This window comes from Oncorhynchus mykiss, chromosome 3 (assembly GCF_013265735.2).
Source record: "Oncorhynchus mykiss isolate Arlee chromosome 3, USDA_OmykA_1.1, whole genome shotgun sequence".
Lineage (NCBI taxonomy): Eukaryota > Metazoa > Chordata > Actinopteri > Salmoniformes > Salmonidae > Oncorhynchus > Oncorhynchus mykiss.
Window position 1 is genome coordinate 63692139 of NC_048567.1, and position 19071 is coordinate 63711209.

At 42.6% G+C, this 19071-nt stretch overlaps 1 protein-coding gene and 1 pseudogene across 1 annotated transcript; both read right to left on the reverse strand.

The window, feature by feature from the left end:
* Nucleotides 1-4874: 4874 nt before the first annotated feature.
* LOC118964356 lies at nucleotides 4875-5073 on the reverse strand (annotated as a pseudogene).
* A 9356-nt stretch (nucleotides 5074-14429) lies between these two features.
* Nucleotides 14430-18350, reverse strand: LOC118964310 (E3 SUMO-protein ligase RanBP2-like). The gene is made up of 7 exons (XM_036974903.1): nucleotides 17738-18350; nucleotides 17463-17573; nucleotides 17168-17313; nucleotides 16477-16750; nucleotides 16202-16374; nucleotides 15923-16096; nucleotides 14430-15510 (listed from the first exon to the last, which is right to left on the reverse strand). Exons 1-7 carry the CDS (start codon nucleotides 18333-18335, stop codon nucleotides 15205-15207), a joined length of 1782 nt encoding a protein of 593 aa, XP_036830798.1. The 5' UTR covers nucleotides 18336-18350; the 3' UTR covers nucleotides 14430-15204.
* Between the last annotated feature and the right edge of the window lie 721 nt (nucleotides 18351-19071).

Genomic DNA, 19071 nt, shown 5'->3' on the forward strand with positions numbered 1-19071 from the left:
AACACAGAATCCTCATACTAGCAACTTCTAAACAATTACCTATTACTATAAGTGAGTACTATTTTATTGGTAATGTTAATTATTACACATTAAATGCTAAGCCAATTATATTATATGACTGTTGCCTCCCGTTTAAGTTCATTGTGATGGAGGTCACTAGCTACAGTTGTGTATTCAACCTAGCTTTTAGCTAGCTAACTTTAGCTAGGTCGATGTGAGAAAAAAAGTAACTAAACAAAACATGTTTTATTATCATCTGAAACAATATATTTATCCTGTCTTGAATGAAAAGGTCATATTTTGAAATCTCCCAAAATAAAAGTGATCTCTAATGAGATCGATTCTCCTCAATCTTGCATTACAAACACTAACGTTACACTTGTCTATTCAGTATGGAACACCGTTTGGATCTTTGCGTGTCTAAAAGATACACGTCAAATAACACTAGTTGACACGTCAAATAAGCTTCTTTACCAATCAGGACCTGAATATGACTCCACGTCACATAATAATTTAACACGGTCATTCATTTTGAACGTAGGAATAATTACCTGCTTAATATTCATATATTAATATTAATGAGGTTAGTTACAACTGAGGTAGGATTGAAAACTTACAGGAAGGTAGCTCTCCAGGAACAGGGTTGGAGAGCCTAGGACTAATGAATCTAGTTCTAGGATCAATGCATTTGAAATTCGATAAGTCACTAAGAAGGTGCAGTTCCCAGAAGTGGAGCTGTCACTTAATACAGTGGATGGGAAGCCTTATTTCATGTAGTTCTACTTAAATGATAATGGCTGAACTTAATTTGTTCTTAATGTAGGACATCAAATTATCAGATTTGGATGAGTTGGCTGCAATGTGGCAGCAGTACTTCAGTAAATATCAGCAACGGATATTGGTTATCAGTGAATTGTCAGTAAAGTGTTTCTAATAAAACTAAACCTTAACACCAAGACGAGCAATATGGATTGTATCATTTCATTTGAATGATCATTAAGTGAACAATAACAGCCAATATGGAAATACAGTGATTTTGGAAAGTATTCAGACCCCTTGACTTTTTCCATATTTTGTTACATTAGAGCCTTATTCTAAAATGTATTAAATAAATAAAAATGTAGCATCATACCCAAGAAGACTCTATGGTGTCATCGCTGCCAAATTGTGTTCAATTCAATTTTCTCCCTCATTTAAAAAAATCAAATGAACTAACCATAGCAGTATACACATGTAATGAATTTCTGTTAGAATGAACATTAATCTATTCTTTGTGGGTTTCAATTACAAACGGTTCTATATTTTATCTAAGCAAATAAAACACCCCAATCCATCCATTCAGTTTGAGATCCAAAACAATCCATTCACACAGGCCCCTAAAACCCTCAAACTTTTACAGATGCGCAATTGAGCACAACCTATCGGGCTGTATCACTGCCTGGTACGGCAACTGCACCACCCGCAACCGCAGGGCTCTCCAGAGGGTGGTGCAGTCTGCCCAATGCATCACTGGGGGCAAACTACCCTGCCCTACAGGACACCTACAGCACCCAATGTCACAGGAAGGACAAAAAGATCATCAAGGACATCAACAACCCGAGCCACTGCCTGTTCACCCCGCTATCATCCAGAAGGTGAGGTCAGTACAGGTGCATCAAAGCTGGGACAGAGAGACTGAAAAACAGCTTCTATCTCAAGGCCATCAGACTGTTAAATAAGCCACCAGATCTAATGTGTTATATTCTCCTACTACATTCATTTAACATTTCCACAAACTTAAAAGTGTTTTCTTTCAAATGGTATCCAGAACATGCATATCTTTGTTTCAGGTCCTGAGCTACAGACAGTTAGATTTGGGTATGTCATTTTAAATGAAAAGTGGGAAAAACAGGAGCGGATCACTAGTCACTTTAATAATGTTTACATACTGCTTTATGAGATGAGTAACAGCAGTTTACACCGGCAATAACATCTGTTAAATATGTGTATATGACCAATAACATCTGCTAAATATGTGTATGGACCAATAACATCTGATAAATATGTGTATGGACCAATAACATCTGCTAAATATGTGTATGGACCAATAACATCTGTTAAATATGTGTGTGGACCAATAACATCTGTTAAATATGTGTATGGACCAATAACATCTGTTAAATATGTGTATGTGACCAATAACATCTGCTAAATATGTGTATGGACCAATAACATCTGCTAAATATGTGTATGGACCAATAACATCTGATAAATATGTGTATATGACCAATAACATCTGCTAAATATGTGTATGGACCAATAACATCTGCTAAATATGTGTATGTGACCAATAACATCTGTTAAATATGTGTATATGACCAATAACATCTGCTAAATATGTGTATGGACCAATAACATCTGATAAATATGTGTATGGACCAATAACATCTGCTAAATATGTGTATGGACCAATAACATATGTTAAATATGTGTATGGACCAATAACATCTGTTAAATATGTGTATGTGACCAATAACATCTGCTAAATATGTGTATGTGACCAATAACATCTGATAAATATGTGTATGTGACCAATAACATCTGCTAAATATGTGTATATGACCAATAACATCTGATAAATATGTGTATGTGACCAATAACATCTGCTAAATATGTGTATGTGACCAATAACATCTGTTAAATATGTGTATGGACCAATAACATCTGTTAAATATGTGTATATGACCAATAACATCTGATAAATATGTGTATGTGACCAATAACATCTGCTAAATATGTGTATATGACCAATAACATCTGTTAAATATGTGTATGGACCAATAACATCTGTTAAATATGTGTATGTAAGCAATAACATCTGTTAAATATGTGTATGTGACCAATAACATCTGCTAAATATGTGTATATGACCAATAACATCTGTTAAATATGTGTATATGACCAATAACATCTGATAAATATGTGTATGTGACCAATAACATCTGCTAAATATGTGTATATGACCAATAACATCTGTTAAATATGTGTATGGACCAATAACATCTGTTAAATATGTGTATGGACCAATAACATCTGTTAAATATGTGTATATGACCAATAACATCTGATAAATATGTGTATGTGACCAATAACATCTGCTAAATATGTGTATGTGACCAATAACATCTGTTAAATATGTGTATGTGACCAATAACATCTGCTAAATATGTGTATATGACCAATAACATCTGATAAATATGTGTATGTGACCAATAACATCTGTTAAATATGTGTATATGACCAATAACATCTGATAAATATGTGTATGTGACCAATAACATCTGCTAAATATGTGTATATGACCAATAACATCTGATAAATATGTGTATGTGACCAATAACATCTGCTAAATATGTGTATGTGACCAATAACATCTGCTAAATATGTGTATGTGACCAATAACATCTGCTAAATATGTGTATGTGACCAATAACATCTGCTAAATATGTGTATGTGACCAATAACATTTGATAAACAGTCGCTTAGGGCCTGACCCCAAAAAATCTATAAAAAATAGAAACTCAGTGTTACTTACTGTTGAGAGTTAAAATAGTAGAATACACAAGATCTTTGTCAGTCACTGACAGTCACTCAATTAGCCATGTCAGCTGACAAGTTTCAAATATTTGCCAGCAAACAAATGGAAAAAATATACAAATATTTACATGCTTGTAAACGTGACTTGGAATACAAGACAAATACATATTCTATATACTTACCAACTTCACAGCCAATGTCTGCAAAAAAACGTATTTGTAATATTGTTTTAAATTTGTATAACAGGTTATTTACAATAACATATAAAATATACAACAAGATGCAATGTAGTAAAATACCTACCGTGTTGAGGTGGGGAGCCGGCCAAGCAGTGGAAACAAGGGTGGGGAAAACAGACAAAACAGATGACAGACGATAGACACGATGAACAGACAAATTCATGCACATTGACAACATGAGACAAACAAGACACATGAAAATGCTTGCCGCATCTCCTGCACCGGGCCACCTTCTTACCTTTTCTCACGCAGTGTAGTAGTTTTGGAATTGTTAGTTAGATTACTCGTTGGTTATTACTGCATTGTCGGAACTAGAAGCACAAGCATTTCGCTACACTCGCATTAACATCTGCTAACCATGTGTATGTGACAAATAACATTTGATTTGATTGATTTGATTTGAGACCTCCATACAGACTTGCTATGCTCAATTCTTGACGCACAACTGATGGTGTTGCTATATGCTCCCATATGATGCCAGCATGCCCACAAGCGAGCCACTCTGGCCGGCCTAAGCGGCAATTTACCGCTTGCTACTGAGCTAGCGCTTCTGAGGTGAAAAATAACTTCCTGCGTCCTCCTACCTCTACAAGGTAGCCGAGCAACCAGCATAGCAACGGACGCGTTGGTTCATTACGTAAACAGATCATAATGTTGCAAGTTCTAGCAACACCCCTAGCAACAGAAATTAGGACTCATGTAATCCCATTGTGACGTAGAGGGGGACATTATTTGGCATGACAGGCCCCCAAAAGGCTAGGACCGGCCCTGTATTCACAAGTACACCTTGTCCCATATATTATCAGCACATTTATAGGCATTAAAACAAGTGCTACAATAACAAATCACAGACATTCAGCCTATTTCGAAGAGAAAATGAATCTACAGTGGTAGTAGTAGGACTAGTTTGCTTTGAAATCTGTAATTCTGAAAGCATTCATCCAATGAAGAAGGAAAGCCAAAGTAAATGCAGACATACCCTACATAGCTCAACTCATCTCAGATTCAAACCTCTGATCTGTGACAAACATTAAAACTATTGTTATTAGACACCGAGATCAGGGGAGAGCGCGAACGCAGTCCCCCACTACCAGAAATTATGCAATCGAGATTTCCACATTTGGGAAATTCGCAGGGGTCAGCACAGCGGGAGTGCAATGACTGAGGATTACTCAGACACCTTCAGAGGTGAAAATTGACGATTCACCCTGGGTGAACCGCCTTCTTGATCACGGTATCTCCCTTGCCAGGTAAGTTTTTTTCTTTTGGAAATGTTTTGTTGACACATTTCCTTTAAAAACAGCTCATATACTTTTTACATCATTTTTTACACATAACGGCATACAAGCATAAAAACACAGCATTTGACGATTACATTTAAATTAGTTAAAAAGTAAATGTTGTCAAAACCAATAAAAACAACCATGAATAAAAGTACTTTTCATTGTAAAAAACATGAAATCTGTAAAAGCCATTTAAAATGTGTACAAATGATTTAACAAGATAGAAATGTTCTAAGACATGAAAAACATGTTAAAAGGTCACTTTGTTAAAAAGCTGTCTTCGATCCTCTGGACAGGAACGGGGTGAGTCCTTCTCAAACTCGCCTCATCCTGCTCCTCTGAATAGATTACCATCCCGTCCTTCGGGGCCCAGAGGAGATCCCTCCCCTAGGCGAATCGCCCTAGGCGCTGCATCGCTGTCAGGCCGTGGCTGCCGGGACCTAGGGTGTTGTGGGGGACCCTTCACCTGGGGTCGAGGCCCCCTTCCTTCCGTACCACTCCAGGGCTTCCGTGGCTACCATGGCAACTGCCTGGGGGGTGGTCTCTACGCTTTTCGCTACCAGCAGGTTGCGGGAGGACCACAGTGCTTCCTTCAAGCACGTGAGGGTGGGCCAGAACTTGGTAAAGGCCTTTGATGGAATAGGCCTTCGGCCCACCCCATACAGCACGAGCTGAGGTGTTAGGTCCTCCCCTGCTGGCAGACACGGGGTGATCAGGGGGCCTGCTTCCTTCCACAGGTCCCTGGCAGCTCTGCACTCCCAGAGCATGTGCCTCACCAACTCTTCTTGGCCGCAGCCTGGTCGGGGGCACGAGGATGTCCTCACCATGCCCTGTGAGTGCATAACGACCCTGACCGGGAGGATCTCATGGGCAATCATCCAGGACAGGTCCCGATGCCGATTCAGGAGAGCAGGATGGGCCACGTTGCGCCAGACCGTTGTGGGCTCGCGCACTGGACACACTGGTTCCCGTTCCTGCACAAGAGAGAGAAGAGAGCCTCTCCTACTTGCCTCCCCACAGGAAGTAAAAAAGCATCCGCTCCAGGGCTAAAATACTCATTTGAGGGGGAATAAAAACAGAACTGATTAATAAAAGCACAGGTAAAATCACAGCTTTAATGATTAAAACCTTGCTCTCAAAAGTCAGCTGTCGTGGTCCCCAAAAACCCAGTCTCTGTCTTACTGTCCCCATGATCCCACTCCAGTTACAGCAGGATAGCCTAGTGGTTAGAACATTGGACTAGTAACTGGAAGGTTGCAAGATCAAACCCCCAAGCTGACATTGTACAAATCTGTCGTTCTGCCCCTGAACAGGCAGTTAACCCACTGTTCCTTCCACAGGTCCCTGGGCCGTCATTGAAAATAAGAATTTGTTCTTAACTGACTTGCCTGTTTAAATAAAGGTAAAATAAATAAAAAAGTATGTGTTGTATACAAACTGACCGTCTCTAATCCCACTGTACCTTCTCTGCTGTGCAATCTGGTTTCCGAGCCGGTCATGGGTGCACCTCAGCCACGCTCAAGGTACTAAACGATATCATAACCGCCATCGATAAAAGGCAGTACTGTGCAGCCGTCTTCATCGACCTTGCCAAGGCTTTCGACTCTGTCAATCACCATATTCTTATCGGCAGACTCAGTAGCCTCGTTTTTTCTAATGACTGCCTTGCCTGGTTCACCAACTACTTTGCAGACAGAGTTCAGTGTGCCAAATCGGAGGGCATGCTGTCCGGTCCTCTGGCAGTCTCTATGGGGGTGCCACAGGGTTCAATTCTCGGGCAGACTCTTTTCTCTGTATATATCAATGATGTTGCTCTTGCTGCGGGCGATTCCCTGATCCACCTCTACGCAGACGACACCATTCTGTATACTTCCGGCCCGTCCTTGGACACTGTGCTGTCTAACCTCCAAACGAGCTTCAATGCCATACAACACTCCTTCCGTGGCCTCCAACTGGTCTTAAACGCTAGTAAAACCAAATGCATGCTTTTCAACCGTTCGCTGCCTGTACCTAGGTGTCTGGCTAGACTGTAAACTCTCCTTCCAGACTTATATCATCTCCAATCTCCATCTCCAACATCTCCAATCTAAAATCAAATCTAGAGTCGGCTTTCTATTCCGCAACAAAGCCTCCTTCACTCACGCCGCCAAACTTACCCTAGTAAAACTGACTATCCTACCGATCCTCGACTTCGGCGATGTCATCTACAAAATAGCTTCCAATACTCTACTCAGCAAACTGGATGCAGTTTATCACAGTGCCATCCGTTTTGTTACTAAAGCACCTTATACCACACACCACTGCGACCTGTATGCTCTAGTCGGCTGACCCTCGCTACATATTCGTCGCCAGACCCACTGGCTCCAGGTCATCTACAAGTCCATGCTCGGTAAAGCTCCGCCTTATCTCAGTTCACTGGTCACGATGGCAACACCCATCGTAGCACGCGCTCCAGCAGGTGTATCTCACTGATCGTCCCTAAAGCCAACACCTCATTTGGCCGCCTTTCGTTCCAGTTCTCTGCTGCCTGTGACTGGAACGAATTGCAAAAATCGCTGAAGTTGGGGACTTTTATCTCCCTCACCAACTTCAAACATCTGCTATCTGAGCAGCTAACCGATCGCTGCAGCTGTACATAGTCCATCGGTAAATAGCCCACCCAATTTTACCTACCTCATCCCCATACTGTTTATATTTATTTACTTTTCTGCTCTTTTGCACACCAATATCTCTACCTGCACATGACCATCTGATCATTTATCACTCCAGAATTGTAATTATTCGCCTACCTCCTCATGCCTTTTGCACACAATGTATATAGACTCTCTTTTTTTTCTACTGTGTTATTGGCTTGTTAATTGTTTACTCGATGTGCAACTCTGTGTTGTCTGTTCACACTGCTATGCTTTATCTTGGCCAGGTCGCAGTTGTAAATGAGAAGTTGTTCTCAACTAGCCTACCTGGTTAAATAAAGGTGAAATACATTTTTTTTTAAAATACACCGGTGGAGGCTTCTAGGGCAAATGTTTTTGGCTGACGGTTACCACTTTAGCCTCATTCTAGGGCAAATATTTTTGGCTGACGGTTACCACTTTGGCCTCTGATAATCAGGCATCACGGTTATGAATACAGTTGTGGAGAAGCGATTAATTTTTGTTTTACTTGGTTATATCACTGTCGGACCATTTTCCCATCATGCAACACGGTAGAAATTATGTTTACGTTGACGTTTTAATATCTACACGTTTGTCTGTTATCACAAACGTATGCGATGCACCAAAATGCTGAAATCACGTTCGTGCACATATATCCAAACGAATGACACCAACTATGTCTGGTGTTTCATAGTATTCAAGGAATTGTAGGTATTTCGTCTTCCTGAAGCGAGTGTTCTGTGCTCAGCAAAACATGTTGCAATTACACCATTGACCACTGGGTGGTTTACGACCACCAGAATATTTTTCATCATTTGAATACTGAGTATTTTAGCTGGCCCAATCTTCTGTTTCGTTGTTGCAATAAAATGTTCTCTAGGCCGATATTTTTGTGCAATGACATTGCAAAGAGCCAATAATTTGATTGTGAGTAGTTCAATTATTTTCAAACAAGGGACAATGTCTGATTGTTTTTACTTTCAGCACTGTTATATCCCCGGGTAGGGAATGCATCGTTCCTGGAGGTACTGGATTTGTGAAAATAACAGACAAAACCAATGACTTCTGACAAATACATTAATATCAGCAGTCTGTCAACAGTTCACCATCTATCTATCATACAGCACGTTTGTTTTAGCATTAAATGAAACAATAAGAATAAACTCAAAAAGGGACACTGCAAACAAAGGATGCTTACTGCCATAATCAGTTTAATATAAGTATTACTGTGCATGTAAACATATGTGTAAATAACCTCACAATGTTAGACAAACGCGCCCGAGGTAAAGACAGATTCAGGTTGGATATTCAACGGATATTTGTGCTTTCAAACCTCAATATCTTTCAAACCACTTGAGCCACAGACTCCAAATAAGTGTCATGATGTTGGAAAAATTGCACTGGTCTTATTTCCACATTTTGGACATTTCCAAAGCTAATAGCGGGGCTCTTGTAAATTAATCATGACCTTGACAGGAAGCCAATTAGAGAATTATGGCTCGAACGCATCCCTGGCTTTGGCTGGGAGGAGGAGTTGTCCTGGGAGACGGCTGATGAAAGTGTCCTACTGGCATCAGTCTGATCACAGAGCAGCTGTGGTGAAACGTTTAATCACTCGTATATTTAGCTAACTCTAAACCGCTAACAGGTTTGAATCGAATGCTGGCTTCGGCTGGACCCGCTAACAGTGGAGCACTAAAAAGAGATGGAATGTGCTTAGCAGTTATGGACACTGCCAGGTCTCACCACCGCCTGGGTGCGGGACTCTACACATTCTATGTGGGAGCTCTTCTTGCCGCCCCTCTCCTGATGCGCACTGCATGTTTGTGGGGAACCTGGTGCTAAATCACTCGTAGACGACCTGATTCTGGGTCAGGGTTTTGTACGTAGCAGAGCAGCACACTCGCTGCGATCGATTGAAAGTCAGCACTCGGTCCAAGCTTTTGTCCGGGACAGAAGGCATCTTCCTCCTTCTTTACTTATGGGTTACCAGGTGCACGCAGAAGGGCCAGGGTCCAGAGGCCAGACACAGAATGTGAGAGAGCCCAGGCAGGCGGGTAGAAGGCATAAGACATTGACATGGGGCTCTGGATAGGTAGGGGACTAGGTGGTGGTCGCCCATCTGCCGGGGCCCGTCCTCTGGTGGGACTGTGAGTCAGGTTGGGACTCTCTGTAGAAGTCAAAGGGTCACCAGGTGCACAAGGAAGCCTCCAAGGCGGGGGGAACTCAGAGTCCGAGCAAGGGCGGCCGGACTCTGGGTTGGAGTGAGGACTTAGTCTCTGAGTGGAATAAAGCGGGCGGGTCACCAGGTGCACAGAGCCTGTTTCAGGTTACCAGGTGCGTTTCAAGTTACCAGGCGCACAGAGTCTGTTTTGGGTTACCAGGTGCACAGAGTCTGTTTTGGGTTACCAGGTGCACAGAGTCTGTTTTGGGTTACCAGGTGCATGTGGTTCCTGACAGCAGGAATATAGACGTGTTAGTGTCCGGGGAGGGGTGCGGGTGCCCTGGTTTACCTGGTGGGCAAGGTTATGGAGATGGCTGAGCCCCGGCCGGGACGCGGTGATGAGTGATGCCCAGTGAGAGGGGTATTGACTGGGTAGGGAGAGTAGGTGTGGAGGCCTGGAGGTCTATAGTTCCAGGGAGTAAGCTATACACTCTCAGGCCCAGGGAGAGGGCAGGCAGGCGGGCAGGGAGTGTAGGCCTAGAGGCCTGGAGTCAAAGGTCACCAGGTCAATGGGGGCCTGCCTGGAGGTCAGGAAGGCCCCAGGGAGAAGGCCCAAGTGAATAGGTGTGTGAGTGACACTGTCCTTCAGGGGAACAGCAGGCAATTAATGTAAAATCATGTGAGATGAAAATGGACAAACAAAAGGGTTTGCCATGTATAAGGCTAGCCAGTAGATATTCTGAAAGTAGTTTAAGGGTTGTAGGTCACATGACCAGGGAACTATTGAAATGTAAAAAGTAAAAAAATTCATGTAAAACCACGTGATATTAAAATTAACAAACTAAAGGGTGTGCAATGTGTAGGCCCACTGTGTGTACATTCTGAACCTTGGTTGAGTTCAGTAGGTCACATGACCAAGGAGCTATTGAAATTAGGAAGTTTGAAAAAGTCATGTAAAATCTTATGAGATGAAAATGGACAAACTAAAGAGTGTGCAATATAGAAGGGTAGTCAGTGGACATTCTGAACCTTGGTTGGGGACAGGTTACATGACCAAGAAGCTATTGAAATTCAAAAGTTTGAAAAATGAATGTAAAAACGTGAGAGATAAAAATTGACAAACTATAAAGGGTGCGCAATGTGTAGGCACACTGAGTGTACATTCTGAACCTTGTTTGAGATCATTAGGTCACATGACCAAGGAGCTATTGAAATTCAAATGTAAAAAAAGTTTGTACTTTGTTTATGCTCCCTAACTAATTCAACTAGGAATACAAAATGCTGCTCACATTTTCACATGTTTGTTATCTTTGGAAAGCGAATAAATGTCAAAATCGTGAAAATAAGACCTGTGTAATGATGTGTGCAATTTTTCCAACATCATGATACTTATTTGCAGTCTGTGGCTCAAGTGGTTTGAAAGCTATTGAGGTTTGAAAGTGCAAATATCCGTCGAATATCCCATTTTAAACGGTCTTTACCTCGGTACAACTGCGGGGGTTCAGCCACAAGTTTGGTTTGTTTACATTGAATGCATATAACATGTTAATCTGTAAACTTTGACAAACTGTAGTGTGTAGCCTACGTGCACTCACATTTCTGTAGCTTTGTTATAATGATTTCATGGGGCGCAACAGGCAGGTAGAGTGGGGCCAGGTGAGATTGGGCCAGGCACATCCAGGTGTAAGTAAAAAATACCCTATCAAGCCAACAAATAAAAACACAGTAGAAAATATACTGATGTAAATCCTGGTTCTTTCAATCACATTCATGTCTCTATTCAGCCTGTCTTCCTTCCTCTCTATCTGTCTTGATTTGACTTATCACTAGTGAAGTGCAACATTGTATCAAATCAATCAACTGGATCTGTTCCCGAAGCTGTCTTTTGCGAACAGGAAACATTTGATCAACTAGCCTATTCCAGGTCCAGAGTTCCCTGCGCCAGTGAGCTCGGTACAGACAGCTGTTTTTGCGCAAGGGAAAGAAAGGTATTTTATGATGTTTCCACTTTGTGAGGTAAATAAAAATGACTGAGAAGCTCAGCGTATTAGTGGTGACTGGTGTCCACTGTACGTATACTTCGTATTTTGGCGAATTTAGTTCGTCAAACGGGGACTTTTGGCATACTAACTATGACCGATAAGCATACTATACTAAATTAACGTCACTAATAGTATGAATATTCGAAAACAGCTGAAGACAATCAAAAATCATTATATATATATATATATATACACATTTTTAAAGTGAAATGCCATGGCGGCCGCGGTGCACTTTAGAAGTAGCCCAAAAACCTGCCTCCCGCGACCAACACATTTTCAACTGCAGCATCTTAGTCTAATATGTCAGTGAAACCAGGAACATGGCAACCCTCCGCGAGTCACGTTACCACGGTAACCTCCCAAAACTTAAAGGGGTAGGTGAGTATTTTTCGGGTAAAATACTATTTAAAAAAACAAAAAAACAATATACCACTACTTTTTACTCGTTATACATTTGTTTTATAAACATCACAAAGCATGCTCATCCATTTTGTTGGTGTAATTTTAGTGAACAAAAATATTTTGGCTGGTAAAAATTATTATCTACTTGATACAGTGGCTGATGGACCAGAAATGTTATTTTAGGCCCCGACTCCAAAATTGAAAAAGTTTCGCAGACAAGGTTTGTTAGCTAGGCTCGGGGTCAATGCTGTTGGTGGCTAGCTGACCATCTTGCTCAATATCCTAGTTGCATGTTAGCTAAAATATTAGCCTAGCTAGCTAGCTAAACAATGTAGCTATATTCAGATTTCATACCAGTATTCACCTAGCCCTAGTAGCTATTTCCAAATCATTGTTTGATATTCATGTTGCTCATTAAAACGCAAGCACAATAGCTTTTTTTAAACACATTTATAAAATACATGTATAAAATATAGACAAACAGTATTTTAATTATACAGATATATATTTTTTTGCAGGCAGCCAGCCTTTTATGTGCATCCTATCGTCAACTTGGCCCATTTGTAAAGTTCAGTAAAAAAAGTGAATAAGCTTAATTCTGAAACACCTCTTTAGCTGTTCACTTGTAATACAAATACGTTAAATATACAGTACCAGTCAAAAGTAGGTTGTGTGATTGTGGAGGCCAAGGTCATCTGATGCAGCACTCCATCACTCTGCTTGGTCAAATAGCCTTTACAAAGCCTGGAGGTGTGTTTTGGGTCATTGTCCTGTTGTAAAACAAATGATAGTCCCACTAAGCGCAAACCAGATAGGATGGCGTATCGCTGCAGAATGCTGTGGTAGCCATGCTGGTTAAGTGTGCCTTGAATTCTAAATAAATCACTGACGGTGTGGGGATGCTTTGCTGATGACACTATCACTCGAGTGGCGCAGCGGTTTAAGGCACTGCATCTCAGTGCTAGAGGCGTCACTACAGACCCAGGATCGATTCCAGGCTATGTCACAACCGGCTGTGATTGGGAGTCCCATAGGGCGGTGCACAATTGGCCCAGCGTCATCGGAGTTTAGGGTTTGGCTGGGGTAGGCTGTCATTGTAAATAAGAACTTGTTCTTAACTGACTTGCCTAGTTCAATCACACCTCCTCCTCCATACGTCAGTGGGAGCCACACATGCAGAGATCATCTGTTCACCTACTCTGCGTCTCACAAAGACATGGCAGTGGGAACCAAAAATCTCAAATTTGGACTCATCAGACCAAAGGACAGCTTTCCAGTGGTCTATTGCTTGTGTTTCTGGGCCCAAGCAAGTCTCTTCTTATTGGTGTGGTTTCTTTGCAGCAATTCACACAGTCTCCTCTGAATAGTTGATGTTGAGATGTGTCTGTTACTTTAACTCCGTGAAGCATTTATTTGGGATGCAATTTCTGAGGCCGGTAACTAATGAACTTATCCTCTGCAGCAGAGGTAACTCTGGGTCTTTCCTGTGGCGGTCCTCATGAGAGACAGTTTCATCATAACGCTTTTGTTTGCAACTGCACTTGAAGAAAATCTCCAGATTGACTGATCTTCATGTCTTAAAGTAGGTTGGGTGATTGTGGAGGCCAAGGTCATCTGATGCAGCACTCTGTCGTTTCTCTTTGCTTAATTGAGCTGTTCTTGTCATAATAAGGACTTAGCCCTATTTGGTAAAATACCTTCTGTATAACAACCCTACCGTGTCACACAAAAACTGATTGGCTCTAACGCATTACGAAGTAAAGAAATTCCACAAATTAACAAGCCACACCCGTTAATTGAAATGCATTCCAGGTAACTAGCTCAAAGCTGTTTGAGAGAATGCCAAGAGTGGGCAAAGCTGTCAAGGCAACGAACGGGTGGCTACGTCAAAGAATCTCAAAAATGTAGATTTGTTTAACACTTTTGGTTACTACATGATTCCATGTATTATTTCATAGTTTGTCTTCACTATTATTCTAGAATGTAGAAAATAGTACAAATAAATTAAAACCCTGGAATGAGTGTGTGTCCAAACTTGACTGGTACTGTATATTTGAAATCGAACAAGGTTCAGTTATAAAGCAACTTTATTTTTAAAGACAGTCTCCAGCATCCTGTATTTATTTATTGACAATAAGAATTGTTAACCCCAATTGTGACCCGACCATAAAATATATTTAGTATGTCACCTCTCCCAAATTGTCAGACTTCATATTCCTACCTTTTAGTTTAAAACAGGTGTAGAGTCTCAATTTGCACATTATGAAATCAATGTATAGCCTACACACAACAAAAAAACACACCTAAAAAAGTATACACAGGCAGCAAGAGGAACACAGTACCAAACGAACATTGGTTGGTTTTAAAAAAAGGTTGCAATAATCTTAAGACAATTACACAAAACAAATTGGGTTAGGGAGCTTATGAAGGAACCAGCGCTGTCAACTCTTATTGGAACACATGCACAAAAAAGACTAAATGTAGTCCATGTACATTATACACACACAAAGAGTCTGGGGATTCACACTGGGACATGCAACCCTCAGGATGCGGCAGGGAGAAAGTGCAACACTCATCAGAAGGAGACACTGGGCCGGTCTTAAATTAAAGCCTATTCTCCCCATATTGGGCTACCAGTGCACTCTTTTTAAGCTGAGCCCCAAGTGGAGTGCACTATATGGGGAATAGGGTATCATTTGATATCTGCCTACTATAATTGTGCTCAGTTTGAAATGCTATAACTCCCCAGTCCATGACCAGAGTGAAGGCCCATTGCCATCCAGTCAGTGACTACATGTTCAGCCCTACAGTGGAGTTGTCCAGTCAGTGACCAAAGCTCAAGCTCTACAGTTGTCCACATTCGGTGATGACAATCTTCTTGCTGGGTTTGCCAGTCTTGGTGCCCAGCTCTCCCATTCTGCGGACCACATCCATGCCCTCTCTGACGAAGCCAAAGGCCACGTGTTTAAAGTCCAGGTGCTCAGCCTTCTTCAATGTGATGAAGAACTGGGAGTTGTTGGTGTCTCGGCCATGGTTGGCCATGGACAGCAGCCCCGGACCCGTGTGGCGCACATCAAAGTTTTCGTCCTCAAACTTGTTCCCGTAGATGGACTTCCCTCCTGTCCCGTCCTGGTTGGTGAGGTCGCCACCCTGAGTACAGACAGAAAGATGTTAGCAAAGACTTATCTGATGTGTCCCTATCAAGATACAGATACAAGCTAAATTAGATATAGCTGTGGTTTACAAACTGTTTTGTGTTCCAAGAGGCACTGACTGACCTATTTGGGAAACATGGTATTGAAGATTATGAAAGCACATTGGTGGTTCTGAGTATTGTCTGGTTTCAGTTTAACCTGGTCATCACTAGTTAACAGACAAAGTCATAAACCACACATATTCCTACAACTCATCTTCTTAAAATCTGATTTTAAACCCAACAACAACCGTATATTAAGACAAAAAAAAGCATGTTTTTTCCCATGAATTTTTACAATATAGCCAATTTAGACTTTGTGGCTGTGTTATTTAATGGAAACCTTCCAACCCCACACTCCCCCCTCACCTGACACATGAAGTCCGGTATGATCCTGTGAAAGACAGAGTTGCGCAGCCCGAAGCCTTTCTGTCCTGTACACAGCGCTCTGAAGTTCTCAGCCGTCTTGGGGACAATGTGAGAGAACAGTTCTATGGTGACCATTCCCAGCGGCTCGTCGTCAGCGGAGATGGAGAGGTACACCTGGGGGCAGTTTCATATAGATTATTTTACAGGCCATAATATTAGTAAAACACCCAACAAATGATTTTAGGTGGAGGGGACAAAAGTCGCAGGCTAGGCGCTGACCTGGGGGTTGGCGTCTCTGGAATGTTCCTGGACCCTGGACATCTGGGGGGAGAGGGCCGAGGCCTCTGATGGGCTCATACGGCTCTGACACTCACAGAAGGTCTTCCTGAAACACTCAGCCAGCTCTGCTGTCTTGAACTTGGCTGCCAACTGCTCCACCTTACCCTCACCCTCTGGAGAGAACACAGGATCAATACATTTATCAATTGAGCAACTATATAAGAATCAATATATTTACATAGCGCTGTGTTTGGCGGAGCTGTGTGTAGACCTACCTGCAAAGTCGGTAGCGGTCCAGACGAGGGCTTGGTTGGAGGTGTTCATGGGTTTGAGCTCCATGCTCTGGCAGATGGTGTGATTGGCACACACCTTCAGCACCTGCTCCCTCCTCATCAGCACCCGGTAGAACCTCTTATCGGGGTGGAAGAGGATCTTGATGTCTCCCACACCCCTCTCCTTCCACTGGCCCAGGTCTCTCTCCCAGCGGTACAGCTTGGTACGCTCCTTAAACAGGATCTCCTCATCCTCCTCCCCTGACTTAGTCTCCACCTAGACAACACAGTTACGTGCAGATTAATCAGGAGGGTGTAAGTTTACATAACTTGTATAGAAATGTATCAAATAGAACAGGCAAGATTCTCTGTCACAGACAGAATGTGGAGTCATGACAGCTCTAGACCAAGCCTCCACCTAAAACACATTTACAGTCAATTATAATGACGACGTGGAGTCTCAGCTTGGAATTCAGGAGATAGATTGGGGGCAAGGCCCTGCAATAGCCTAGCGTCCTGTTGAGGGGGTGTACTTGTTCATTAAGCTGCATCACGCTTCAGAAAACAGGTGATAGGCTCCTGTAACCTATGAGCTGTTCCGGCTCGCACAAGCCAAGGATATTTTACTTTATAATGATGACATTCCCAGTAAGGTTAAGTGGAATTAGATTAGTAGCAGTGCATTGATAAGTACCTCTGGTAGGGTGACTATGGGATCAAAGTGAATTTCCACATTATTAGCGTCCTCTTCATGACTCCTCTCCTCCCCTCCTTCAGCTTTGGGTGGGGCTGCAGCTCCAAACAACGTAGCCCCGGCATTCGCCCACGAGAAGTTAGAATCTAAGAAGGAAGCATTTTAAAACTGAAATGTTTGTTTTCACTTAAAACATAGCTCACAGTTGTGTCATGGAAACTTGTAAAACCTTAAAATTAAGCACATATTGAATTTCCTTCAGTCAACTGTATTCAGAAAATGTAGAAGTGCCAACCTTGTTTTCCGAAGGCGAATTCACCCCCGGTGTTCTGTGCCAGATCAGCGAAGGAGATCCCTTCCCCTCCCAGATCACTGAAGCCCAAGGAGCCAAATGAGTTTGGAGCATCTGTAAACGAGAAAATGAATAAAGGATGAGAAGACGGGTTGCTGTACTGGTGTCACAAGTGAGACTGTGCTGCTGTGAGTACATAGAATGTATTCACAAGAGGGACATGCTCTTCCTGATCAGTGTAGAATGCAAAGGGCTCTGCAATGATAAATATCTCATACCCTGAGTAATGGTTGTCGTAAATGTCGATGTGGAGTCCGGCTCCGAGGTCTTCTTGGTAGACAGGTCTATAGGGCTGCTGCTGGTAGCTGCAGGAGTAGAGTCTGACTGATCTGGAGCCTGCTTACCACTGCTGGCTGCAGGGTTTGGAGTTTGACAAGAAACACAACTGCTTGCAGACCCCTCATTTCTAACAAGACATGCGTCACACTCCCACTGCCCTGGCTTTTTGACAAACTGTGCACCAAATCCAAATGAGGCAGTCACTAAAGCTGGGGCACTAGCAACAGGTTTTGCTGAAGGGTTTGAAGTTTGAGCCTGCTCCCCGCTGCTGGAGACCGCAGTTTGAGACTGTGTTGGAGTGGAGTCTGACTGATCTGGAGTCTGCTGGACCTCTGCCTCCTGGATGGTTAATGACTGAGCTGGGAACTCCGCCTCTGCTGCAGAGGACTGAACCTCTGCCTCAGACAGATCTGGAACCTGTACCTGGCTGCTGGGGGACTGGTCTAGGAACTGTTGTTCTGGCACTGTATCGCCGGTGCTGGAGGACACAGCCTCAGATGAAACAGGGTGTGCGCTTCTCTCTGCATCCTGAAACATAACCAAAACATCAATATTTGCTTGAGAGAACTATAGTAGTTTTAATTTCTTATATCCTAATGCCACATAAGATGTTCATCTACATGTGCCAACAAATTAATATACACTGCTCAAAGGGAACACTTAAACAACACAATGTAACTCCAAGTCAATCACACTTCTGTGAAATCAAATTGTCCACTTAGGAAGCAACACTGATTGACAATAAATATCACATGCTGTTGTGCAAATGAAATAGACAACAGGTGGAAATTATAGGCAATTAGCAAGACACCCCCAATAAAGGAGTGGTTCTGCAGGTGGTGACCACAGACCACTTCTCAGTTCCTATGCTTCCTGGCTGATGTTTTGGTCACTTTTGAATGCTGGCGGTGCTTTCACTTTAGTTGTAGCATGAGACGGAGTCTACAACCCACACAAGTGGCTCAGGTAGTGCAGCTCATCCAGGATGGCACATCAATGCGAGCTGTGGCAAGAAGGTTTGCTGTGTCTGTCAGCGTAGTGTCCAGAGCATGGAGGCGCTACCAGGAGACAGACCAGTACATCAGGAGACGTGGAGGAGGCCGTAGGAGGGCAACAACCCAGCAGCAGGACCGCTACCTCCGCCTTTGTGCAAGGAGGAGCACTGCCATAGCCCTGCAAAATTACCTCCAGCAGGTCACAAATGTGTATGTGTCTGCTCAAACAGTCAGAAACAGACTCCATGAGGGTGGTATGAGGGCCCGACGTCCACAAG

Bases quoted from the DNA above. Each gene is read 5' to 3' on its own strand.
- LOC118964310 (XM_036974903.1), bottom strand. From the start codon at position 18,335: ATGTTTCAGGATGCAGAGAGAAGCGCACACCCTGTTTCATCTGAGGCT. The intron at 17,314-17,462 runs GTTGGCACTTCT...CTTCCTTCTTAG, and splicing joins ATTCGCCTTCGGAAAACAAG to ATTCTAACTTCTCGTGGGCG. The intron at 16,751-17,167 runs GTACTTATCAAT...TGTGTTGTCTAG, and splicing joins CCATAGTCACCCTACCAGAG to GTGGAGACTAAGTCAGGGGA.